At 46.1% G+C, this 27,489-nt stretch overlaps 1 protein-coding gene across 2 annotated transcripts in view; it reads left to right on the plus strand.

Annotated features, from left to right (window-relative positions):
* LOC144113379 (uncharacterized) overlaps positions 1–27,489 on the plus strand; it is an 87,472-nt gene that overhangs the window by 15,474 nt on the left and 44,509 nt on the right. For both annotated transcript variants that reach the window (XM_077646427.1, XM_077646428.1), the window contains exons 3-6: positions 1,037–1,271; positions 5,707–5,853; positions 19,686–19,919; positions 20,741–20,908. In XM_077646427.1, the coding sequence (XP_077502553.1) occupies positions 1,037–1,271; positions 5,707–5,853; positions 19,686–19,919; positions 20,741–20,908 (784 nt within the window). The remainder of the gene's footprint in view (positions 1–1,036; positions 1,272–5,706; positions 5,854–19,685; positions 19,920–20,740; positions 20,909–27,489) is intronic.

The following is a 27,489-nucleotide window of genomic DNA, read 5'->3' on the forward strand; positions in this document are numbered from 1 at the left end:
GATTTTGTGGGTCTTGTGTTAGCAAGTGTCCTTCCCAAGACTGAAAGGTGTTCAGCAACCACTGCTTCAGTTTTGCAAAGCCGCTCATTTGATAGGGGTTGGCTTTGTTGCACGTAGTCATGTCTGTCGACAGCGTTTATTGCAGCGACACAAGTGCATGCTGCAAAGCACACGTGTTTAGACCGTGGCATGGGGAATTTTCCTGTCCAAAAGTGGTGGTCTTAGCTTTAAAGGGACACCGAGAACAACCCATCAAGTTTTTATTGTGCGAGTCTTTTACTCTTTGGCTATGCATGTTGATGTTTGTCTGGGAACAAAACATGCATTTATGGATAAGAAAATGGCATTTAAAAATGGAATGCTTTTAGGAACCTGTGATCGCATTTGGGAAGTGAATGCTGGTGTAGCCTAACCTTGGTTATCTAGGCGTAAAAGAAAAAGGTATCTTTATGTCTTTGCAGTTCCCTAGCGAAAACGGCCTGTGGTGACAATTGTATTTCACTTTGCGGCCTTTTGTTGCTCTTGAAAGCCACATATTAAAACAAAATTTCGCCTAATTGTCATTAAACCGTGGTAATCTGTTAATGCAAGCCAACTTCAATATGCTTTCAGTGTCCAGATTCTGTCCAGCCTGATAGAATGATGAGATCTGTGCTTTCTCTTCCGAGGAGGTTGCAGTTGCAGTTCCTATTACAGTTCTCATTTCTTGGAGTAATTACTTATTAGCATCTACCAGAGTGCAACCTTTGGGCTAGAAAGGAAAATGAAACTTTTTAAAAACTTTGCCGTTGATCAAAAATTCGCCCTGATCTAGGACTAGAGCTTGGGACCGCGACCAGTATGGAGTACTCGCGCCACCAACTTGGTTAACTAGGACGGCAAGGGAGTGTTGGTGCGAGATTGTATTGATCAACAACTAGTGCTGGGAAAGTATGTAGTCTGCTGTGTTTATTAGACAGTGTGTGTACTGTACCAGTTCCCAGTTTTGTTGAGACTGGCCTGAGCACATGGCAACGTGTGGTGCTACTCTGCGCAGGAAGCTGCAGAAAGACCTGCCCATGCTGCTGACGCACCTGGCAGTGCGCCGCAAAAAGCCCAAGGTGCGCAAGAACTGGTACCATTCCATGGTCTTCCACTACCCATATTTTCGGGACGTGAACGGCATGCCAGCACCCCCCAATGAGGATGAGCTCACCAAGCGGGCCAACAAGGAGCTGGACCCGTACATGTCACCAGTCGTGCCGTGGTCCGCCGACGAGGACCGTTCCTTGGTATGACACCCGTGCCAGCTTTGAGTGCTCTCAGCTTTGCACGGGAGCTTCCAGTTGGCTCAAGTCACCGGATTTTTCCATGATACGGTGCAACCTTTTGGTTTTAATGCAGAGTAAGGGTGAAGGAAGGCCAGTTCTATGCATTCATGAGACTTTCCGCTTCAAGATGAAGTGCGGCTTATGTGTTTGATCATCTGTAAGTATATGGTATATTCAGGTTGGCTCGAGACCTGAACTGCCATACCTTACTTATGCATGGCACGAAAATTGCTCTGCACATTGTAAGGCGATGTAGATCATCATTTGGATTTTGTCAGATTTAAAGAGATGCTCAGGAAAACTTTATAAAATTTTTGTTGTCAGCGAAATTCGATAGTTCGGCGTTTTGTGGCTTGGTTGCCACTTCTGTGGTAGTGAAAGATGGATTTATTACTGCGAGGTTAGGGTTTGAAGTTGGAAAAGTTTCTCCTTCTGCTCAGTGTCAAACTTGGGCCTCTCTGATGATGTAATCACCGAAAAATGACATAAACGCAGACTCTGTGCATGGTGGCGATGAGTGGGGAGTATAGCAACACACGAAATGAAAGCTACCACCGGCTGGGCATAGCAGGCAGTTTTTATCAGGCATTGGTTTGCTTGCACCTGCCTTGTTAGGGATCCTATTCCCGATCCTGACAACTTCGGCCTTCACTTCAGGAACCTCACCCCCACAGAGTGTGCGATGCAGGTTCATGAGAATCTGCTGTGTCCATTGACTGGAAAGGGGCCCTTTGATGATGAAAAGCCGCTTTTTTCTTGACTTGTATCAGAGTGAGTGTCTACTGGTACAGCTATATGTGGGACTTCCTCTCGAGTCAGTAGCATCATTTTTGTACATCGTTACCGAAAACTGTTGTATTCTTGGGTTGGGTAAGGAGGACACTGTTAAGGTGAGCTTGGGCCTTTGCACTGGGGTAAGCTGTGAAGCAAGCACTGTGGAAAATACGTTATCTGTGGTGGTCACATGTTATCCAGTTAGCGTCAGCAGTGGTGTTGTGGTTTGCCATGTGGCACAACTTTTGCATCTGCTGCTTTGCCTAGGAAGGTAGTATGAAATATCTGGGGAATCTTTTAGTATCACTGATGCTGCCGTGAATGGGCTGCAGTGCTATCACTGCTTTTGTTTTGAAGTTCTTGCTCACGTGTCATGACTATGGAGGTTGCCAAGGAAAATAACAGCAAATATGCCTGTGAGACTCCTGGTGAGAGCTTGTACCAGCTCACAGTGCACATTTAGCTGAGTTGATGGTACTGCCCAGAGAAAGAACAAAACTTGGTAGCGATCTTGCACTCGAGCCGCGCTTGCTGTTTCTAGAAGATGCTGCATGCTTGTCTTATCGGCTTAACACCAACTGCGTCAGCTTCTACCATAGAAGTTTCATCCTCTAACGTTCAAGGCTGGTCAGACGGATCATGCCACTGACACAAAAATAGTCAAGCGCTCTTGCAACATCAACGGCGCCGTGCACTAGACTATAGTTCTCCTCGGGCAGTGGAATTTCAGATGTGTAAAATGTCCGGTCTTGCTTTAACCCCATGTCAGCCTGGCGCACAGCTGCGCTGAGCTATAGCTGCTGAGGCGACTGCTGTTGAAGCGTTTGCCGCATCAATTCAATGGTCGCCCGTAAGCTTTCTTTCGTAACATCCCTTTCTTCTACTGGTGCGTGCGACTAAGTTTGATTGCCCAACAGCACTTTTTCCTCTCCTCATAATCTTGGTGAATGTGGGCATTGAATGCATTTCTTCGTTAATATAGTAGTCCATGTGTAATGGAATGGGATGTCTTATAGAAGCCCATGCATTTTGTTAATAGTATCCTCTTTGTTGACACTGTTAGCAAAATTGAGCCCAAATGGAACTAAATGACTTCTTATCTAGTGCATGCCCATATGGGGTTTTTATTTATAGCATACTGCCAGCCTGAAAGTGAGGCTTTAGGCAGGCGTGGGGGGTACAGAGCAATACAGTTTACAAGAATACAATGTACATTCAGTCTTGCGAAGGACGACAACGAAAAGAACATGTATAGCATGTACAAAGGAAAAAAAAGTGTAAACGTACACTATGATACGACAGTATGAAACACCGCTATCTATTACGGAATGCACTCAAGAAAGAAGATAGCGTCGAACACTCAACCAAATTTGCAGGTAGGTGGTTCCAAGTATAGATATATAGTTGTAGGAAAAAAATGAGGCTGTGAACACATTTGTTCTGCACAAAAAAAATTGCTCACCTCCTTTGAATGAAAAGAATGGGTTTGTCACTGGGTAACTAAATGAAAATGTGCATTTCTGTTTATTCCAAGTTGGTTACGGGTAGACCTAATAGAACAGTTTTAATCTTCCTTGGCATCGTCTTGCCTGCAGGGTTTCTAAATTAGCTGTTTGCGAAAGGTATGTTGGGGATGTTTTCCAGCTATAACAATTGTATATGAACCTTCCACATTTGTGCTGGACATTCTTAAGTCCGGTGATATTGATTTTGGTGTGCGGATCCCAAACAACTGCCGCATATTCTAAAACTGGTCTAATGAAAGATTTGTATGCAAGTAGTTTGATTTCTGTTGAGGATTTAAAAAGGGTTCTCTTTAAATATCCAAGTTCCTTCATAGCTTTATTTACCGTATATAACTCCTATGTATTTCTTTATATACACATCTATGTTGAGTATTCCATTTACTCTCCTTAAAAATGGAGTTCTTTAGGTGAAAGGGAGTAACGCCATGTTTGTGCTGCATTTCTGTGGAGAGGGAAATGTTTGCTCCCTCTTTATGTGTCCTCATGTGTCCTCTTTATGTGTCCTCCTCAGAGACAGAAATGGACAGGAAGCAGCACAAGCCCTTGGCGTCTCGTTTCTTATGAACTAAGATAATGTTAGCGTTCTTCTAAGCTTCTGGTACGCTCAAGGTCATAAGGCGTTGTCTATACAGGGTGGCTAGTTTTTCTAGCACAATCTCCCCTCCATTCTTCAACAGATCTGCTGTTACCTTATCCTCACCAGCTGGTTTCCCCCTATATTCTTTTGCATGGGGGAGTGGTGATAACAAGCAGCCTGACTTGAGAATGGTGGTTCTGAAGAGGACAATCGTGTGCTTTACTCAATGATTGGGTCAAGGGAGCAGAGTGGAGCATTTTCCTTTTTACTCAATAAAGATTCAATTGAAGGATTCAGGACGTGGAGTTTAAATGGCGACGTCAGCCATTTTCAACTCTCATTAGTGTTGATGCTCATTGGTGTCCTTCTGTAAGGTGCGCCTTGATCTGGGAAACTGTTGGGCTCAAACTGTGAATATGGCAGACGTCGGTGTTAGTTGTTAGGGGCATTAAATGCGTACATTTCTGCATTAAAGATACCGCTTGAGAAGATGCCATGCATGTGACCTGAATTGCTGTGGCATTCACTCTCAGAATGAGTGCCGATGCAACCTGAAGTCGATGGTCAAGAGAGGGCAGGTAGATAGATTTCCAGACAACACGAAGTGAACAAGGGAGAGGGGAGCCTCAGGTGGTTTTGGCAACGTTTAGGCAAGAGGACTCGTCTTCACCCAGACAAAGACAAGTCCTCTTGTCAAACCATTGCCTAAGCACCCCATCTTCTCTCTACTTAAAAGTCGTTTAAAAAATGGCTGACTGAACCTGGTTGTAGGGAGTGAAAGCTCGGTTGAGCATGGTTAGACACAGTTCTCGGCACCGAGAATCTGCCGGGTAGTGCGACTCTACCTGTCGTCGTCGATACAGTCGCACGGCTGGGAAATCCCCCCCCCCCCTTCGTTTTTTCATGGCTCTGTGAAACACCAAGCAGTGCCCGCACTTATATTTAGACAAATGTGAGTCACGTGGTTAGGCTCGGCTGTGAGGTGAAGTGAGTGCGCACCTATGAACCACTGACGAGTCACGTGATTAGGCGCACCTGCCGAGTAAGCCAGTGCGTCGCAGGCGCGGTAGCAAAGCCCGGCGAGTCACTTGGTACGACGCATATCAACCAGCTGTGCTTCTTTGAAGGTCATTTTTTCAATGCGGCATGAACTCCAGCTTTGCATGCAAAAAGTGGAGCTCTCACTCCAAAAGAACCATTTGTGCAATTGGATGCCATACTCTAAATGTCATACATCAGTAACTTGAAGCAATCTTACGAGCTATAAAAACTGTGAATAACTGCCTGTCGTTGCCATAGCAGCAAAACTGGAACTGTGATGAGTTCCACTCCTCTGGTCTGGTGAACCTGTTTGCTTCAAAAGGGTAAAGTAGACTACTTGCTCTGGTGCAAAAAAAAAAAAACGGAGAGCATTTGCACTTCCATGCTGTTCAAAATTGCCGAGTTCGACTCCCGCACATTCGCACGTCCCTCATAGTTACAGAGCAGTTGCTGCTGTTTGCCTTGTGTCTGTGTCCAGGTGGATGCAGTCCAGAGCAACCTGCTGCAGCAAAACATGGAGGCCGTGCAGAATCGCTCGGAGGTGCTGGCTGAACGACTGCTGACAACCAAAGATCCGAAGCAGCACGCTGAGCTGAGCGAGCGCAAGGCCCAGCTGGACAAGGAGGTGCGTCTGGCCACGCTTGGGCGCTGTTTGCCCGTGGGAGGAAAGTCTCCGACCACTTGGGCCACACGTGGGGAGAGTGGCAAAGCCTGCGGTGTGGTGATGACTGGAGCTCTTCGACGAGAAAGCGGTTCTGTGAAGGAAGGCAGACGCGTATTCACGGAGACCAGATGACCATTTGGGCAGCCTCTGTGCTCTGTTGAATGTTCCTGTTCCTACATACTTTCATTGCACGCGCAATATTAGCTTCATCATCTGCCTGGCTACGCCCACTGCAGGGCAAAGGCCTCTCCCATGTCTCTCAAATTAACCCTGTCCTTTGCCAACTGTGACTACGGTGTCCCCGTAAACTTGGGTGACCACGTAAATTCCTTCTTCCGCCTGCTACGCTTGCCTCCTCTTGGAATCTACTCCATTACCCTTAAGGACCATCGGTTATCTTGCCTTTGCATTAGACGCTCTGCCCAAGTCCATATCTTTTTCTTGATTTCGACTAGGATGTCATTAACACGTGTGTGTTCCCTCACCCACTCTGCCTGCTTCTGGTCTCTTAACATTACACCTATCAGTTTTCTTTCCATAGCTCGCTGCAGTGTTTTCAACTTGAGCAGAATGCTTTTCGTTAGCCTCCACATTTCTGCTCCATAGGTGAGTACTGGTAATATACAGCTGTTGTATACTTTTCTTTTGAGAAATATTGGTAAACTGCCATACATGATCTGAGAGAACCTGCCGTATGTGCTCCACCCAATTCTTATTCTTCTAGTTATTTCTCTCTCATGATCCGGATCAGTGGTCACTACCTGCCCTAAATAGGCGTATTGGTTTATCACTTCCAGCACCTCGCTGCCAATTGTGAACTGCTGTTCCCTTGCTTGGCTGTTGAACATTATTTTGGTTCTCTGCATGTTAAATTTTAGACCCACTGTTCTGCTCCTTGATCGTGCTTTGCAGTTCATCTCCTGAGTGACTCAGCAAGGCAATGACATCAGCAAATCGCAAATTACTTAAGTATTCTTTTGTTAACTCTTATCCCCCAACTGTTCCCAATCCAGGCCTTGTAACACCTCCTGTAAGCAGGTGGTGAATAGCGTTGGCGAGATTGTGCCTGACTTTATGGAGGACTATGGTAGCTGTGCAGTCCTTATAGATACTATCTTTCAGTATTTTCATGTAAGACTCTTCTACACGGATTCTACAATGCCTGCATGACTGCTGAGGTTTCCACTGAGTCAAATGCTTTCTCGTAATCAATGAAGGCTATATATAGAGGTTGGTTATATTCTGTGCATTTCTGTATCACCTGATTCATGGTGTGAATATATGGTCTAGTGTGAAATATCCTTTACTAAAGCCTCATTGATCATTTAGTTGATTGAATTCTAAGGTTATCGTTATCCTGTTTTTATCAGTGATTACATTAGTAAATACCTTGTAGGCAACGGACAGTAAGCTGATCGGTCAATTCTTCTTGAAGTCCTTGATGTTTCCTTTCTTATGAATTGTAGATTATGTTTGCATTTTTCAAAGCTTCTGGTACAGTTGAGGTCATAAGGCATTGCATATACAGGGTGGCTAGTTTGTCTAGCACAATCTCCCCTCCATCCTTCAACAGATCTGCTGTTTCCTGATCCTTGCCAGCTGCTTTTCCCCTTTGCATTGCTCCGAAGGCTTTCTTTACTTTCTATTTCATTACTGGCAGGATTGCCCATTGCTCAGTGCTATTGCCTGTCTCATTAGCATACTAATCTCATTAGCTACTGTGTAGATTTGTTTACAACTCTTTGGTTACTCTGCTTTTATTATACACATTGCTAATGAAATTGCCTTCTTTGTTTCATCACCTTTAGGCCACTTCCATTCCTTAGAGCATGCTCAATTCTCTCCATTTTAAACTTCCTTATGTTGGCTACCTTGCACATGAACTTTTTCAGTTCTACCAGTTCTATTCTGTCTGTAGGCTTAGACGCTTTTATGCTTTGGCGGTTCTTAATCAGATCTGTAGTCTCCTGCGATAGCTTGCCATTATCACGTGGCCTTTATCTACTGCACACTCTGTGATGATAGCTTTGAGATTATCATTCGTGGTTTGAACATTAAGATCGTCCTCCTCAGTTAAAGCTGAATATCTGTTCTGCAGCGATATCCTGAATTCCTTTACTTTACCGTTTATTACTAACTAGTTAAGGGGCTTCCACATCATTAATTTCTTTCATTCCCTCTTCAAGTCTAAGCTAATACGAGACCTTACCATTTTGTGTTCGCTACAATGCACCTATCCGAAGACCTCCACATCCTGCACGATGCAAGGATAAGCGCCTAGTATGAAATCTATATCATTTTTAGCGTCACCATTGGGGTTTTTTCATGTCTGCTTCCTGTCCTCTCGTTAAGGCATTCATGATCTGTAATTGATTTTTTTCTGCGAACTCTACTAATAACTCCCCCTGCTATGCCTGGTGCCTATGCCATAGTCGCCTACTGCTTCGTTTCCAACCTGCTTCTTGCCTACCTTCACATTGAAGTCGCTCTTCACTACAATGTACTGTGATTTTACTTTGCTAATTGCTGATTCCATGTCTTCATAGAAGCTTTCAACGATCTGGTCACCTTGGCTGGAAGTAGGTGCATAGGCCTGCACAACCTTTAGCTGGTTCCTCTTATTAAGCCTAATTACAATAGCTTGCCACCCCTCTTTAATACTGTAGAACTGTAAGTTGCCGGCTATGTCTTGATTGATGAGGAATCCCACACCTAGTTCTCGTCTGTCCGCTGATCCACGATAGCACAGTATATATGCTCGCCCCTTGGTACTGTATACGCCTCATCTGTCCTTCTAACCTCACTAAGCCCAGTGGAATCTTAATAATACCCGCTAGTTCCTCGAACAGAGCTGCTAGGCTAGCCTCACTGGATAAGGTTCTAGCTTTAAATGTTGCCAGGTTCAGTTTTCAGTCACTCTGTCACAAATTTTGATTTTCTTCTGATGTTCCTTGCATACGCAGTCAGTGCCCAATGCATTGACTGATTTTTAAGGTGGGAGGATCATGCGATGGTTGCTCTACAATTGGATATAACTCAAGAACAATGCGGTAAATGCTCCTGAAAGAAGGCCCTTCAGCCATTGACGTTGACCGATTCTCACAACGTCGGGGTTAACTTGGGGTCGGTTCCAAATTGCACCAATTGAATCCCCTGTCATGCTAGCTCAGCAGGGGATATAGCTATGAATTAACTGGGAGGTCGTGATAATCAATAGCTGCCATTGGCTGAAGGGCCTGTTTTGAGATGCATTCCAGATTCGTTCTTGAGGTGGTTTTACAACAGCAAGTGCCTCAAAGAGCATCGTTATAGTGTGTATATCTTCAGGCGCTGTGTTCACATATGTGGATGCAACCTTAGAATTCTGCGCCCTTACCATTTTGACTCCCTGGCAACTTTGTGGCGCCATCTGTTGCAGCTACCATAAAATGTGTTTGTACATAACACGAACAGTTGGACACCACGACGTTCTTTGGCTTGGCGAGTAGATTGCTTTTATTTTGGCATCCTATCATTTCAAATGGTTATGAATGATGCAGTTTACCATTAGAATGCATCAATAGGGTAATGCATAAACTGCATGCCAGTTTTAATTTTCGCAGACCAAGAAAAATTGCTGCGGTGGGAGTTCAGAGCGGCAGATCCACGAACGTGGACATGATGGCTAGAAAATATCAAAGCGGCGTTTTCTGTCCACTATGCGGCGTTTTTTTGGGCAAGTGTGGTACGAAATCGGCTTACTTACAGGTGTTGAAAATTACGCTTCTACAGGGGAATGGTGGATGACTTGGCCGCTGCAGCATTGTTTATGAAAATAGCCAATGGAGAAGCACCTCCAAAGAAACGCGGCCGAACGAGCAATGAAGACCCACAGGTGGTCGCAAAGGACCGCCACTACGCTGAGCCACTGCTGACGAACACAGTGCGCTATGATCAGTGCCTAACGTCATGGGTGTCTCAGATGGTCTGAGACCCCCACCAGTATTGAAAAGGGGTCTGGGATCTCCCATGCTAGAATGTAGGCTGTTGAATCCGAAGCAAGAAACCATTTTTTTATGCTTTCATTTGTGATGGTCACAACATTTTTTCTGTATTGTTTTGAAAATTTTGCTGGGGTTTTTAGCAGGAGTCATTACAATGTTTTACAAAGCCTAAGATGGAGTGGCAGCTTTACACAAAAAGGATGAAGAAGGGAAGCCTATGCCCGCATGCCATGAGTCAGTTCAGAGCTGGCCGCTCAGCTCTGAGGCAGCGAAACAATCAGCACACTGGTAGAGCGTGGGGATAGTTTGCTTGAAGTCCCTGACATAAATTGAGTGAACAACAACCTTTAAAAATGATTTCCCCTTTTTGTAAAAATGGTGGGTAAAACAGGCTGCAAGGTGCTTTCTCTCTCTTTTTCTCCACCTGCGCTCAGATCACTCAAGACCCGTTCGACTGAGCCAGACTTTAAGCAGTGGCTATATTGGAAGCAATCATTGGTCCCAACTTCTGAACATATTAATTACACAACGTTGTGAATGTGAAGGCTACACATCTAAAAGCCGCTCTCGGTGCCGGAAATGTTGAATTTTCTTCTGCCTGTCATCACAGAATGACTCTTCTTAGCTGTTTTTTAGGTCATGAACTAAAAACTAATTCTCTGAAGCTTTTATTCCCACAGCTAAACATTTATCATATGTTACAATCAGTTAAAAAAGCCAAGCAAATATTGCAGTTTTTATATTTGAGCAGAAAATATGCTCAAATGTGAAAATTTTTGCACAATTTTTTTGCACTTCATTTCTTTTTGGTCATGATTTATACAAAAAAAAAAAGATGTTTCCTTTCAGCAGAATTAATTGGCACCTGAAGGGGATATAGGCATATACCACGTGTCCCATCTCAGTGTAACAAAGGTTTTAGCAAAGACGGGAGTGCCCTAGGCAAGTGTAAACAACACAGTGCTGTTGACGGTCGTGTCGACTAGTCTGCAGCATTTGTTGTTCCGCAATGCTATAGTAGGATACAACTAAAAAAAACAGCAGTTGTTAACATTATGCCTTGGTCCGCGGCGTACTGTATTACTCCGCTAGCAAGTCACAAAAGTACATAAAATCATCATTTTATTGTTTGACTGAAACAAGCCAGGTAAAAAAATTCTAGAGCTTATGACAGTTTTCTCATGACTAGCTCAGTGTTTAGGTGACAAGAGAAGTTTTAACAACAGCCTATGTTTTTGTCATGAAGGAATTCTGTGCATCGGTCCTAAATATGGGCAGAGCTTCACTGCAGACTTAAGTTGTATCCGACTATAGTTCATTGGTTTGAACTTGCAAAGTTTTTAAATATTTGCTTTTAAAAAAAAGTGAGTTTGAAAGCCAGCCAAAATGGTAGTAGCGAGGTACTGTTTATGAAGCTTTTTATATCGGCCCTAAAAATAACTCGCGGGATCCAAAACTAGCCACTTTACAGTGGTTCTGCTTGAGCGCCCCAGACGCGATCTTAAAGAAGAAAGTCCACTTATCTGATATCTCGTGCCCAGTGCAAACACAAAGGCTGCTGGGGCCAGTGTTCCGAAAATAAATGGAATTTTGTGTCTCGCAGATTTCTTGGGGCGCTCACGGGTTGGGGAGTCAGCAGGCAGCGTCATATGTGGCCACCCTCTTGTATCCTATCTGCCTCCTTTTCATCCTTGCTTCTTTCATTCTTTTACTTTTTATTTTCCTTATGTTATTTTTCACTTTCTAGGTGGCTACCCACCTACAATCTTGTACTGTTGCACTCTCTCCGATTTGAATATTTACAGCTTAGCTGTTAAGTGCCTGTTCCTGTGTTTCACATTGTCGTAGCAGTAGCAGTTATAGCAGTTGGCGTAACTGCTGGGTGTGTTGCCACCGGAATCATCCGGAGAACAATTACTGTGGAAAGCTGAGGGTATCGTAAGAGTGGAGGAATCCCCAATTGGACGGTGGTTACTGTGGAAGAAAGAGTATGTGGCGAGATTGATAAAAGGTGCAACTGGAGGCCGTAGCCACATGAGCCATGCGGAGGGTAGTTACCTTGGAAAGAAGAGGGTTAGCATGGAAGGAAGAAGTATGGCTAGCTCGTAGGAAAGCGTAACGGGAGGTTGGTTGTCACAGGAACGATCTGGAGGCTGGTAACAGTGGAAGGAGGACGGACAGTATGGCGTGAGCAGAGGAATATAGCACAGTCCATTATGGCAGCTGCTTTGAAACGTGCTGCCCGAGGAGAGGGTCATTGGTGGTGCTGCGCGCCTAGAGTGGCGGACTTTAGACGGGCTGGGCTCAGTGCAACCTTTGTGCTGTTTTGGTTGCTTTTGGGCTTCCCGAGCAGAGAATCCACACCTGGCTCAAACCCTATCTTAGCTTTAACCACTTTATTTTGGCATCAATTATACTGTAGGTGCTTGCAGCACAGTATACAGCCAGTCATTATTACCTGACTTTCAGATGTTTTTGTGCAGGGGGAAAGGGTTGAGGAGAGCTGTGTGTCATGCGTTCTCCTTTTTGCAAGAGGGGTGAGCGCTTCCTGAGGCTAAAATATTGAGAACCCCTAGATTAAAAGATTTGGTGCAGTGCCGAAGTTCACGCTTAAGATGGGTGTGCCTAATTTAAGATGGGAGGAGATCTGTAGGCCTGCCAGAAACATACAAGAAGGATGCAAAAAAAAACATTGAAGCTTCAAGCCCTGGATAACATAGTTACGAATGTTCTTCAGGCAACATATCAGAAGAGTATTTTTGATGCATTGTTTTTTAATTTCATGAGGATGAAAACGAATAACAAAACAGGCATGCATACTGCTGAGCATGCTGCAAGGATGAGAGGCTCACTTTGCGAACCTAGCTCGGTTTGTATGAAATCGGTGAAGTGCTTCATGAGCCACTGAAGTTAAATCTGCTCCTAGCTAGATTACGTCTTAGGTTGCCAAAATTGTCAAAAGCAGAAGTCTATGCTCATGAATTCTTTCCTTTTTGCAGGAAGCAGAGGTTGGCTGAAGTGAAAAATTCAGAATAAAATTGTCGAATTGAGCTGCTTAACACCTGCAAGAGCCGTATCCAATTATTTACATTAAGTTACTGCAAAAATGCCCTCGTAATGTTTGCTTTGTGAGGTGGTAGTTCACTGCACAGTCGAACCTAGTATAACGAAACTGTTTATAACAATTAAGACAATGGATATAATGAAGGTATGATGGAATTATCCTTGGAGCTCTTTCTACACACGCTATAATGAAGATATACGGCTATAATGAATGTAATCGCCAGACTTCTCGACTTCGTTATAACAGGGTTCAGCTGTATATATTTCAGTAACATATTGCAAAATACAGTAGAATCTCAATTGGTGATACGAGCACGGTTGATGCAAATTTCGCGATGATACGAATTCGTAAAATTCCCCGGCCTGAGTTAATTGTGTATAATGTGCACAACTCTTTCCTTCGCCTCTAAGGATGATACAAATGCGCGAGCGGTGACCGCACGCTCGAGCACAAATTACGCTGATCGCTGACGTCGCGATCGCTAATCGCGCAGCACGCATCGCAAGCAGTGATCAGCAGTCCACGTGGTCTGCACATCTCCGACGTCGCGATCCCGAATCACTCAGCATGCACCGCAAGGAGTGATCGTTGGTCCGCGCAGCCTGCACATCACCGACGTTGCTGTCGCTAATCGCGCAGCATGCACCGTATGCAGTGAGCGGAGGTCTGCGGCCTGCACATCACCGACATAGCTGTCGTTGATCGCGCAGCACGCACCGCAGGCAGTGATCGATCGGCGGTCTGCGCGGCCCGCCCATTGCCGACATCACGAACGTCATGCGGTACTCGCTGGGAGTAGCGAGCTGTGGCCATACAGCGGTGAATAAATTCCATAAGCCGTAAACATCTGTGTGAAGGCATTTTTCATGCTTCTGCATAAGAATTTTATCGCGACCCCGTGAGATTCGTATCTCCGCGATTCGTATCCTCTGAATTTTTAACCAGTGTGTGTATGTACAAGACTTTTGCTAGTTTCTCGATTTGTTTTGACGTGGATATGGCTTCATGATAAAAAATTCACAGGGACACTTAAGTGAACTATGTGTTGGCAGTGTGATAACATTCGCAGTTGCTGATGCATTTACCGGAGCTGGCATCTTGCCTCCAGCTTCCATTTGCCAATGGGAATGCTTTGGCCTGGTGACATCCCCTCTTTCCAGACAGTCAGCAAATTTTCTGCTTATGGCACAATTTCTTTCCAATGAGGCTTGTAATACTATCACATTAGAAAGTCATATAATTTACCTATTACAGTAAAACCTTGTTAATTCGAACTCGAGGGGGACCGGAAAATTGTTCGAATTAAGCGGAGTTTGAATTAACGAGCGGGCGCTAAAAAAAGCGGCCATCACGCCCGGCAGCACGGGCCGAAGCTAAAACAGGCATATCTGAGATCGTTATCTACGCGCTCTACGCGCTCGTTATCTACGAGATCGTTATCTACGCGCTACTACACATTTGCGGCGGGCGATTGCGCGAATTAAAATCATAGAGCCCGAATGTCGAAGGAAATAAAGTTAATTTGTTTATGCAGTTGGAGCTAACTTCAAAATGCATTCGCGTAAGCAGCAAGCTTAATGATTAAATATGACACTATGCTTCAAAAACATGTTTATTAACAGCAGATTGGCAAAGCATATCAAAGAGAAAAATAATCGGTGATGCGCATTTGTTTTCGTTTTCTTTGCCGTGACTCGACAAGCATCGTCTGCAAGTTGCCCAACAGCTCCAACGCAGCGTCCGAATTATCATCGGCGGAGAAGTAGCGTGCAGCCAGGTCGAGTGCTGACGCTGTTTCACATGCACTCGGGGGTGGCAATGGATCGTCGCCTCCGTCGGACTCGTCGTCGCTGTCAGATGTGCTCGCCGCGCCCGAGTTGTGCGGCATCTGGTCACCGCAGGCCGCTTCAATAATCTCGGCATCGCTTAACGGCCCCGATGTCTCCACGCCGCTGTCAACGTCTACGAAGCTCTGGAAGTCAACACCCTCCGATAAAGCAGCGTAGGCAGGGTGCAGCGCGACGGAGTCATCACACTGAGCATCCAGCTCTGCCGTGCTGCAGGCTTCTGGGCCTTCAATGAAGCCGCACTTTCGGTAACAGTTCGCGACTGTGTCCGCCTTGACAGCATTCCACGATGTTGCCAGCATGTGGCAGGCTCCGAGGAGATTAACGTCGTACGATTTGCCGCTGTCCATACACACAAGAATCCGCTCTAGGAGGTGGCGCCTGTACAGTGTTTTGAGGTTTTTAATAACCCAAAGGTCCATAGGCTGCAGCACAGCCGTAGTGTTTTTCGGCAGAAATGCCAGACGGATCGCCTTCAGTCCGCTGATGTCGCAATGGGCTGAACAGTTGTCGACGAACAACAGAACATTCCTGTTCTGTGCCGCGAACTTCCTGTCGAGTGTGCGCAGCCAATCCGTGAAAATTGCTCGCGTCATCCACGACTTTCTGTTGAAAGTATAATCAACAGGGAGAGTTTTTAGCCCTTTAAAGCAGCGAGGCTTCGCTGCTTTGCCTATAACTAGCAAGCGGCACCGTTCCGTGCCAGTCGCGTTTGCGCACACCAACACCGTCACTCTTTCCTTGCTTCTCTTCCCGCCTGAACACGTGTCGCCTTTGTAACTGACAGTCTTGTTCGGCAGCAACTTAAAATAAAGCGCGGTTTCATCTGCATTGAACACATCGCTGAGCGAGTAATCGGCAAGGTAGTTCTTTAGTTGACCTGAGATCCAATTTTGACACGTTTCTTTATCGACTGCGGCTGCCTCTCCACAAACGCTTTTAAACGTAAGTCCGTGACGGGCCTTGAAACGCGACAACCAGCCTTCCGACGCGCTGAAGTCACTTATGCCCATCTGGCTTGGCGAAGTCCACTGCCTTTGCGGCAATTATTGGTCCACTTAGCGGAATGTTCCTGCTGCGAACGTCCTTAATCCATGCCATTACGGCATCCTCCATCTCTGGATGAGCCGATGTTCTTAGTCGTTTCCGCGAGGGCTCCATCTCCTTTTGATACGCATTGAAGATCGAGTCCTTGTTCTTGAGGTATGTGGACAGCGTGCTTTTCTTGACTGCAAACTTCTCTGCGATCGCTGTCTTTGTTAGGAGACCACGTTCGACCTCCTGTAATATCTCCACCTTCGTCTTCAAATCCTTTGCGAAGTACTTTCCTCGGTTTGCCATGATTGCCACAGTCGATGAGACGTCACCAGCGAGATACCAAACAAACGAGGAATATCACGCAACACAAACTTCGCTAGACACCGCGGCAACAAAGACTAGGCACAAGAGGGGCCGGGTGCTGCGTGCAGGATGAAGGAAAGGAAAGAGTCTTCGCTTCCCGAGCTGCACAATAAAAGGGTACCGGAAGTCACGCGTTCTCGCAAGGGCTACTGGGAGAGTTTAGCCGACGGCGCAGCCAATAGAACGCTGGGCGCAGCGGCGTCGTCTGCTGCATGAGCAGGCACGCTGGGACGGCGCCCAAGTAGAGGGAAGCGGGGGAACGGGGAGGGGAGGCCCGCTTGATTGAAACGTTTATTTCCATCAGAAAAAAAGCGCGGCTTCAAAAAAATGTGACGTAACCGCCTCTCCCGAGTACTTCCATCCTCCATGGTCGCGTGCGTCTCCAATGGTCACGACCGCCTCGGCGCAGCGGAAACCTGCAACGGCTTGCGCCGGAGCCACCTTGGCCGGAGCATAGGCGGCGCCCGCGGTAGGGTGGCTACCCGCGTGACCGCGCGTCAGCCAAAAATAGACAAGCCAATGCTTCGACGCTCCGGCAGCGAAAACCTGCTACGGCAGGCACCGGAGGGTTGGTTCGGGCAACGAAATTCACGTCTCACCTCGTGCGTGCTGGCTTTTTTTTTTCTCATCATTCTGCATTTTTTAAAAATTTTCAGCGCATTGTATTTGCTACGAGGTGACTTCTATATGCGAGGAGCAATGCCAGCCATCGACGCCTAGTTCGAATTAACCGACGTGGATACCGGCATATTCGAATTATCGGGAGTTTTGACCCATTGAAATACACAGGGCTTTGCCGGGACCCGGCCGTCAGTTCGAATTAACCGGAAGTTCGAATTAAGCGATTTCGAATTAGCGAGGTTTTACTGTACAATGTGAGAGGCTAAGGACCTGCGATGCTCCTGTAGGCCATCATTTCTTTGCTCACTCAATATCTGGGTGTTCAAGCTGTTACTTTTAGTGCCTTCATCATCATCAGCAACTGTGTCTACTGCAGGACAAAGGCCTCTCCCACTAACCTCCAATTCATCGTCATCAGCAACAGCAACCTGACTATGCCCACTCCAAGGCAAAGGCCTCCCCATATTTCTCCATTTAATGTGTTTCTATATCCTAATCACATATCTGCCCACCAGACTGTCACCCTTACTACACTTACCTTCCATGGCAACAACTTTGTTACCTTGAGGGGCAAACAAATATATGTTCTCTGTATTATATGTCCTTTCCATGCCCATTTCATCTTCTTGATTTCAACTAGGATTTCACTAACCCACATTTGTTCCCTCCCACTCTGCTCTGTTCCTGTCTCTTTAGCATTACGGCTATCATTATCGTTTTCATGATTTGCCGCATTGTCCTGAAATTACTCTAAGCAGACTTCAGCAGCACATGTGGTGTGTGAAACGGATGGCAAGTGGTTGTTTAGTGATGGGACACAGCTAGATGAAGGAATGGAAAAAGTAGAACAAATGCAGGGGCATAGAATCTGATGGAGCAATGTGGCTGGGAACTTTTGCTAAGTTTAACCAGCCGTGGCTGCAGCTGGTGCAAGGCATGAATAGCTGCAGTGCAAAAGGGCCCCTTACCTTTTGTCTCAGTCATGTGGGCAACTGCTTCCGCGATGTCCTGAACCAGCAGATCGAAGCAGTTGTAAAGATCTGTTGTGCCTGCAGTAACTCAGAGGTGTGCTGCTTATGGAATAGTCCCTCATTATTTTTAACGAGTGAAGGAAACTGCATAATGCCACAAATGAATTGGAGCTGCACTGAGTAGCAATCACCTCAAAGGCATTTATTTTCACCAGTGATCGGGAGTATATTTTCAGGGGTAGTAGTTGTTGTGATGGCAGTGCCCCTCCTGGTCCCCCCTGCAGCTGTAAACGAACACAGAGGGCAAAATTAATTTTGCCTCTATCGTTACGGTTCAGTGTCTCAGTGACAAAGAGGAGCTTTGGTAACATAGAAAAGGACAAAGCCGAGACACAGGTTTCAAGCTGCTGGTTGTTTTCGCCAATAAGCTGCAGTGACGTCAGGTCATGCCGTGCATCTCAGAGGCTAAGGTACATCGCCGTTCACTTCCAAGTAGTGATCACAGAGTGTTTTCTTTTTATTGGGGGGGGGGGCGCTCTTTGCCTCCTGGGTTTGCGGGAAGCGTGTGTTTTGCAACGGTGAGAGGGGGACAGGCAAGTTAATGATGCTCCTCGTGTTCGCTCAGACTGTATGGTGTGGCCACGACTGTTTGTCTTATCTGAGATGCAGTGTCATTGCCCTAATGAATATTCCGGCAGCAGCAGCACACTCGTATAACTGCGACCATTATAGGTGGGTTCGACTGTATTTGAATAACAGGCAGCGTTTCCACTTGCTCTTGCTGACTGTTGCCACTTGTGTAGGATAAAACAAGCATATAATCTGTTTTTGTTGGGCTCGAAGAACATGGAGGAATCGCTAAAGAAACCCGACCATGGTCGCGGCGGGCCGTTTGCACTCGAGATTCTTGGAAGCAGGGACCGCACCACTGGTCTACATATCATAGACTTGTTTAGATTCAGACACATGAAACCTTTTTAACTTGTATAATCATATGTCCCTTGTTTCATTCAAATCAAATCAAATCAGATTTTTATTTTTATGTATGCACAAGTACATGAAAGGGCTGCAGGAAAAAAGCTGCCCTTTGGCAGCTTGACTGGCCACTAACCCAGTCGTTTTAACAGCAGCGGATATATAATATGAATGAAGATTACATATTACAGCACACATTGCAGGAATTGCGTACAAACTAGTGGAAACACAAAGGAGAAAGAAAAGCAAAAAAATTTACAGAACATGAGCAGAAGCGAGATTACGCAGCTATGTGTCGCACATCGAACAATATAGACATTGAATTTCGTTATAAGAGGGAGCATATGTATTTATGTCATTCGTTAGGTAATTACTTAACACTGAAGTTAGCATACAGCACAGCTGTTGTTTGCCAGAACTGAGACAAATCGTAGGCTTAACCCATTCCTCTGGAGATCGTGTTGGATAATGCGTTGTTTTACGGTGCAGTAGTGCGAGAGCTAAATTTGAAGATTAGATTGTTTTTTCTGTACCTCAGATTTAAATTTCGCTTTGAGACTATTTATATTGATAAATCATTTTTATTATGTGAGATATACAGGAAAGATTCCTGGTAGCAGATTCAGTTGGTTTATTGTAGATGTGTGGGACGTACTACTTCTGCAGGAAGTGAATGTGCTGCACGTTTGAGAAACACGCTGTTGTCAAAACTAAATGACAATAATTAACGTTTAAGCAGAGAAGTCTGTTGTATAACATAATTTTTATATGTATTGACAAGAGATATCTAATCCTACCTGTATTATTCATACATCAATTTCCTTGCTATGACCTGAGGCAATGAACACTGCAGAAAAAAAAAGTTTCTAAATTTACGTGAACCTGCTCCTGCCAAGCCCGAGTGTATTTGTGCTTGGCGCGACGAGTGCAGGTGTGTGACATGCCTGACCTGAGCCTGGTGGAGCTGCTGGAGAGTTCGACACGGCCCGTGGACTGGCGGCGCATTGAGGCTAAGGACATGCGTTCAAACCGAACTGCGCTTGACTGCGAAATGCACTGGCATCACCTCTTGGATGTACGCCTCAACCAGGACCCCTGGACTCCAACTGAGGATAGTCGGCTCTGTGAATTGGCTGCCAAGTATGACAAGCACTGCTGGGATGAGGTGTGTACAGGTGTGCATCTGCCACTGGCGAGGTCAGGGAGGGGGAGATGAAGTCTCATGATCTTGCCAGCTATCTTTGGAAGTCGTTTAGAGGCAATTGCTTGAGTCACTGCTGGCAACATGATGGCTCAGAGGATGTGGTGTTTTGGATGTTGTCGGCATAAGTTTCGCAGGTTCAATTCCTTGTGCTCGCTTTGTTACTGTGTGGGTGAACCTTCTTGTGGGCCCTCTATTGTGCAGTGTGCCTTGTGGCCAGCTAATAATTTGTACTGAATACAAGTGGTGGGTGCTGATTACTGTCTTTTCACAACTGTATAACGAAAAAGTATGTGTCCTCTCAGCCGTTTAAAAAAATTCCAATTAAATTTTAGTCAATTTTTGGCAAACTACATCCTATGTTAAAGCGTGCATTTTCATTGTCCCTTTTTCTTGCGCTGCACAACAGGGTTGAAACCTCAAGGCAAGTTCAGCAGATTGTCATTGGCTCTAAACAACACACCAAAGACGTGGGCTTGATGCCGGCCGTGGCGATCGAATTTCGTTGTAGGCAAAATTCTAGAGGCCCATGTACTGTGCGATATCAGTGCACGTAAAGAACCCCAGGTGGTCAAAATTTTCGGAGCCCTTCACTACGGTGTGTCTGATAGCCTGAGTTGATTATGGACATTAAACCCCTATAAACAAAACAATGCATGCAGCAACTGAATTAGCTCTCAGTGTTTCTTATTGCACCCCAGTGCATTGGGTTGTGGTGTAGAGCTTTCTCCTCACTCTCACAGAGTGTGGACTGTGAAAGCTCTTTGTGTGTGTGTGTCTCGCAGGTGGCAGAAGAGTTGAATACTGGGCGCAGTGCATACCAGTGTGCGGTGCGCTACTTCAGGCACCACGCAGTGCGCTTCAACTCCGGCCCCTTCTCCGCTGAGGAGGATGAACAGCTGAAGACGCTGGTCAGCCGCTACAGAAATGGGAAAAGCGTTAACTGGTTTGAGGCATGTACTGGTTTCTGTTGTGGTGCAACTACATAATCAGTGTGGCAACTCTTGGTGTTTCGCAGTTCAGGGTCACATGATGCCAATGCCTTCTTGAATTAGGTGGCCGCCAGAGAAGCTGGTTTTGCCAGATCATACCTTCTTCTTAGGCACCCCCATTCGCTAGCCTCTTTTTTTTAAAATCAAAGGCACAGTAACTGTCTGCCTTCCCTGTGGACACCTCGACCGCACTGTGAGGGAAGGGAAGGAGGGGGTGAAAGAAGAAAGAGGTGCTGTAGGGAAGGACCCCAGATTACCTTAGACCTTTAATGTGCAGTGCACTGCATACGGGCGCCTTCTGCGTTTCGCCTCCATCAAAACGCAGCCGCTGCGGCCAGGTTCAAACCGTAATTTGGCTCAGCTGTTAGCCGAGCACCCGAGCTACTGAGCAAACTCTGCTACACCGCATCAGTTCTATGCATTAGTGGTGCCACGATGCTGCGAGTAAACGAAAGCAGATATACAAAGGGTGCCACTGCAATGCTATGACGATGTGGCTGGCATTGAAACAGAGGAGGTGTTGGCGAGGCTAGGCAGTACGGCGGCACAAACTCCCAGCTTTCATTCCTTCTTAGTGCCAGATCTTCAGCCTTCTCAGCAGACACTTTTGGCTTTGGGCTGTTTCTACGCAAGTACTGAGGCAGCTGTCTCAGTACTGGCTGCACTGCGAGCTGGAGTGACTGGGTATCTTTTAGCCGAAGAGGGCGCCTGTGAATCTTTTCTCGTGCGCACTAACTTATGATCCTGGCAGTTGTTACACTTACTGACAACTTTTTCTGGGAATGGAGCAGAAGCTACAGATCACAAACACACACCGTCTCCTTCCACGCAGCCGAATATAGTCCGTATTAGAAGTTACTAGTAGTTTTCTCTTAGAACCCAATATATGGCCTATATTTGTTGTTTGAGGCATATTCCTAATACCAGCTACTGCCAGCTTTCAGCTTTAGAAAGTCAAGGAAATTATTATTACAACAAATTTGCTAGGCTTGTCTAGTTACAAGAACCTGCTACAGATGGCACCAGCTCTATCAGCACTGGAATGAAGCTACCGTGGAAAAAGCAATGCGCCAGGCTGCCAAGTGCACCACCATGGATCTTAACTGTTTGGTAGAATGGCAGTTATGGTCGCTGTCGCTGAGTGCACATTTCTTTTTTCCTCTGCAGTAGAATTTCGGTGATGCAGTGAAAGCTCGTTAATTTGAACCTCGATAATTTGCATTTTCGGATAATTCGAACTACACTACTTGCTCCGGCCAAGCTCCATGGAGATCTGTGGATAAAAAGCCCGTTAATTCGAAAGCGAGTCAATTCCGCTACTGATAATTCGAACTACGCTCCGCCACGTCTGGGCGGCTTGGCATACAGCACGTGGCCAAAAAGAAAACACCTCTGCAGAGTTAGAGGCTGCGCACGACCTAATTGGGGACAGAAGATGGAACTAGATAAAACCGTGGAAGAGTGGGCAAAGCCTAAATGGCGCCATCACCGGCGCGGTGGCCGGCGGTGTCGGAGGGTAAGGGTTGGCGGCCGCGGTGGCGGCTGCCTCACGAAACTCGCAACTAAATACTCGTTAATTCGAGCCCTGTTAATTCAGAAATGCGGATAAGTGCTGTCGGCGCGGTCCCACCCAACGCCCATGAAAGGCTATGACTTCGGACGGGCGCTACAAATTACATGCGAAAAACTGGAAGCACGCGGTCAGCCGCGATCATGACGCCGGCTTTTAGCATCGCCTGGTAGTCAGCCACTGCCCGGAAGCGGCCAACGTCGGCTGTCAGCGCGGACCAATCGGGGTGCGACCGCGTCTGATTTCGCCCGCTTCTACAACATGGCCGCGCCTGCCAATGCGGCCTCTTGCTACAGTGAACTAGAATAGGGGTAGTGTGCTTTCTGGCCGGGCTGGAGTAAAGCCGCTGTTGCAAAATGACGGCGGCGCTGTGGCGGCACTGCTGTCATGTTCATTGTAGGAAGGCAGAAAAAGCGATCCAGGCGTATACGGATAAAATGCCGTGTTACTGCCAAAAGATCGTGCCTGTGCAAACTAAACTAGTTTGCATCATGTGTGTCGTTCAACATTAGCGGATGAAGGTTTAATAATATTCTCATTCGCTCGAAGGCAGGGCAGAGTCAAGCGCATGGAGCGCAGGTACACAGCGGCCGCTACTTTGCAATTCCAAGAGCACATCAGCTGAAATTGCGGACTCGACGCCCCGCATCGTCCGACCAACGCGAGCATATGCTTTGAGCACACCAGTTCAGCTACGGCGTGTCGCTTTATTCCCAATTTTAAAGTAGACAAAGATCGCTTCTGATCAATGCTAATTTTTGGCTGTGAAAGCTCACGCATGCTCGCTGATTAACGTTGGCGTTCCACTACCATGCAGTTCATTTCGGGACTCGCTCGCTCTTTTTGATTGCCTGTACCCACCCATCACATTGAACTTGCATGCTGTAACTCCTTTGCCATAGCATCAGCGTAAACGTGTTCAGAAGATTTAAAATTATAGTTTATGGGGGTTTAACGTCCCAAAGCAACTCAGGCTGTGAGGGATGCCTTGGTGAAGGGCTACGAAAATTTAGACCACCTGTGATTCTTTAAGGTGCAGTGACATCACACATACCCGGGCCTCTAGAATTCCGCCTTCGACCGCCGCAGCCTGTATCGAACCTGCGTTTTTTGAAAATTTGGAATTAAACAGTACATGAAACCCTTCATCTTCACATGGGGCAAAGACAAATTTATTTGTATTGTTTGAGATAAGTGCGCAGAGAAAGCAAGTGTCGCAATGGTTCAGCTACGGCTCAACTTCAGGTGCTTGGCCCGTTCACGTATGCCGGGCCGCTCAGTGTTCACTCCTTTCACAAAAAAGCGAAGCCTGACTGCGATGTAAAATTTTAAAATTAACTTGGAAAGAATATCTGCGTGAAGATGGCAACTGGCCTCTTTACACAGCCTTGCCCTGACCACATCCAGCACATCAAAGATGCTTTCTGAATGGAGTTGGCTTTGCCTGCAGCATTCTGTGAAAAGGTTCTCAAGCTACAGCTCAGAATCAGAGCTGTGCGGAAGGTTAGATGAATCCTACCTTGTAGCAATATTTTGCGTACCTTGCAAGTCGAAAACTGTCATCAGTGGCTGATATAGTTAGGAGGCCAATGCCTATTTCACACTTTGCCTTTACGACATATTTTCGTGCTACATAGCTTGCAGTGTGAAAGACTAGTTGTGAGTCACTCTTGGCTACATGCTGACTACGACCACGACACACTCCAGCCTGATCAACCGGCAACTTCATTATCATTCCGGCTGGCATGCGGAGTTCAGATATTTCAGCAGCGTCTTTATCTTCCGAATCAAGCAAGGAGGCCAATATAGATAGAATCTTCGCAGTTTCCCTGAGAAATGCATTTCACCAAACCAAAAATGAAAGACAGTTTACTATGATTAAAAACTGTGATTATGATTATTTACACTGTAATTAAAAACTCCGCACACTGAAGAGGGCTGCCTTCGGGCCATCTTTCCTGTAGGCATAGCCAGTATCGAAACCCAGCGCGAAGCAATGGTTCTGCAGGCGACCAGGCATTTTTTTATCTTTACAGAACACTCTCTCAATCTGTCCAGGATGCTACATCCTTGCATTGCAGGTTCGTGGGAGACGAAATAATGATCTAAGCACGCCGCTGAATCCTCAAAAGCAACCACAAACTGAGTACAACACGCAGCAATGACTGAAAAATGACTCCCAAGTGTGTTACTGCGCCTACTTGTGCAGTGGTGACTACAGTGTTCGGAACGGCGGCGGCACCTAGCGGACAAGCGGGAAACTAAAAAATGTCGGCATCGGCGGCTTCACCTCGGTCTATGGAACCGCGGTGCAGTGAGCACACTACCCAGTATTCTAGTTCACTGCACTCTCGCTTCACCACGAACCCATCATTGCCGCTACACTGTGACTCATGTTCGCGGCAAACAAAAGTCGCACGAAGCTTTTGCTTTGTCTGAATATGCTCGCAGCACAAAATTTTAGCGATGAAACGCGCCAGATTTTTAGAATGCTTCTAGATTCTCAAAGCTACTAGGCTTAGCCACTACGCATCGGTTGACGTCAGTAAGCACAGGAGGTTCAAACAGGTTAACTATTTTGGTTCAGAAAGGGGTCGCAAAGGATAATTCGTCCTCTTTATGGTCATTGAGTAAATAATAGTTTAATTGTAAATGCACAGCTGTTCATTTCAGCATTTTACTAAGCGTATGGAACCACGCCGTTTCTCAATCCTGGCGGCAGTGGACTGGTGGCAGCTGCACGTTTTGCGTCGCGCTGCTGAAAATTCGCAGTGCAAGTTCGCTTCATGTGGGTCGCCCTTGAGGCGAACGTACTGAGAACGAGGCTGGCACAACCGGACAAGCACTGGCACTCTGCAAAGTTCACTCCTCCCCCCTTGCTAGAGCTAACATCAGAAGGTAAACACGCCGTGATGTTATCGCTGCGCAACATCTTGGCTCACTGCCAAGAAGTGCGTTGTAGACTGTGTGACGGTGCGAAACGGAGGGAAGCGTTAACGACTGCCGCTTTTTTTTCTTTAAAATTTTTAGGCGAAAATCGGGGATGGGTCGGTTAATTATGCGAGTGGGTTCGTTACACGAATAAATATGCTACATATACAGTAATGCATATGGTTCTTGTCAGTTTTTTCGAGGCCGTTTGATAATTCGAACATAGGATAATTAAAACTTTTTTCCCGGTCCCGTGAAGTTTGAAATAACGAGCTTTTACTGTACTATCATGAATAGTATGAATTTCGGTAGATACGAATTCATGAGGTTTGCTGGCTGAAGTCTATTGGGCACAATGTACAAAACATTGGGTGCTTTGAACACTCTGCGCCCTTGGGGGGGTGACTGCACTTGCAAGCAGCACCATTGCCTATGCACTGCCAATGTTGCAGTTGCCAATCACACGTTACGGACATAAATAGATTTGCTCTATGCATTTCCAGCGATTCAGCATCCGGATTTTTTTTTTCTCCTATCAATCGAAATATGAATGGTACTCGTGATCCCGTGAGGTATTTAGGTTCCGCTGTGTATTTCTGGTCTGCTCCTGCTAGAATATTGCACGGAAATTTCTTCTTGCATTTTTTGGGCTACTTTGAGTGCAAAATGGAGTCCACAAAAAAAATTAACAATGCATTACTGACCAAGCTTCGGCGAAATCTTTGTGTCAGTCCGTATTTACTGCAGTGCACGTCATTCAACAGAAATAACAATGAATGTTTGGGGCGCCTACTCTGTGAACAAACAAGCCTCACATGAGCGCACCTTGAGCGTATGAGCTAATCTGCATCAGTCACACGTTCTGTTACGTTGCCACAAAACCACTGTTCTACAGCATTTTCGATTTACTCAACAGAGCCAGTTCCTTCCTGAGTGCTGTTCGAGAAGATGTTTTTCAATCTTTTTGTGCAATATCTGGAGCTTAACTTGCATGCGTTATGTCCCAGTCTTGCACCTCTTTCTCTCTTGTTGCGTGGCATTCCGTTTGAAGTACTTTTTCACTCACAAAAACAGCCTGATAAGCTACCGCCATTCTGACTTTTGAAGAAGCAGATATTTAGCTGATATATCAGAAATATTTGTGCCAGGAAGGATAATGCCACAGTGTGCGCATACCGACAGCAGTTAGTACAGATGTGTGAGGTGAAACACTAGCATAATAGCGCGATAGCATTAAGGGGCCTATTTCGCAGAAAAGCAGGCATTGGTGTCGGCGTTCGTTGTCGGTGTCAGTGTCTTTCATCGTGAGTAAAAAATGCATGAAAAATCCGTAGAGAAGCAACCGAGGTGGGCCACGTGACTTTGTAGCGTCATCACAACCTGCCTACTGTGGTGAGTGGCAGTTAACAATTAGCGGCGAGAGCTTGCTCGGGAAGAGCAAACTGGGTTCCACAAGTCCCACAGGTGGCAGTACTTGCCATCGCAGGGCCTGCAGTGGTGCATTGTTTAACTGTGGCACCACTGTGCAAAAAAATGGTATGAAGTCTCCTTTGGATCTATGAATGTAAAGTAGGAAATGACCAATTCCGCATACATGGCCATTAAACCCATTAAACCTATCAGGTCATATCCTCAAGGCAGACCTTGAATGTCCCCTCCAGTTTTTGCTTCCTGAATATTTGCAAGAGGTGAAGAGCTTAGCTCTGCTTTTTTGCAGTGATAAATTCGCATTTTTGGAGGGCATATAACACATGAACAGCTACTCTTAGCTTTAATATAAGGCTTTTCTTATGGCTGTTGTGTGGCATGAGAGTTGCTCGGCACACTAGATGGCTGAGCAGTGTCGTATAGTCTTGGAAAGTGGGCATCAGCTAGTGTTGGACAGTGGATTTAACTTTTAGTCGGGATGCTTTAAGAAAATACTCTTTAGTCAGATGCAGCTTAAGTCTGTAGTGAAACTCTGCGCACATTCAGGACTGCCGCACAGAAGCTGCATTCGATTCACTTGTGGTTCACTGCACCGCCTGCACTGGTTCATGGT

The sequence above is a fragment of the Amblyomma americanum genome, chromosome 1 (assembly GCF_052857255.1).
Source record: "Amblyomma americanum isolate KBUSLIRL-KWMA chromosome 1, ASM5285725v1, whole genome shotgun sequence".
Classification (NCBI taxonomy): Eukaryota; Metazoa; Arthropoda; class Arachnida; order Ixodida; family Ixodidae; genus Amblyomma; species Amblyomma americanum.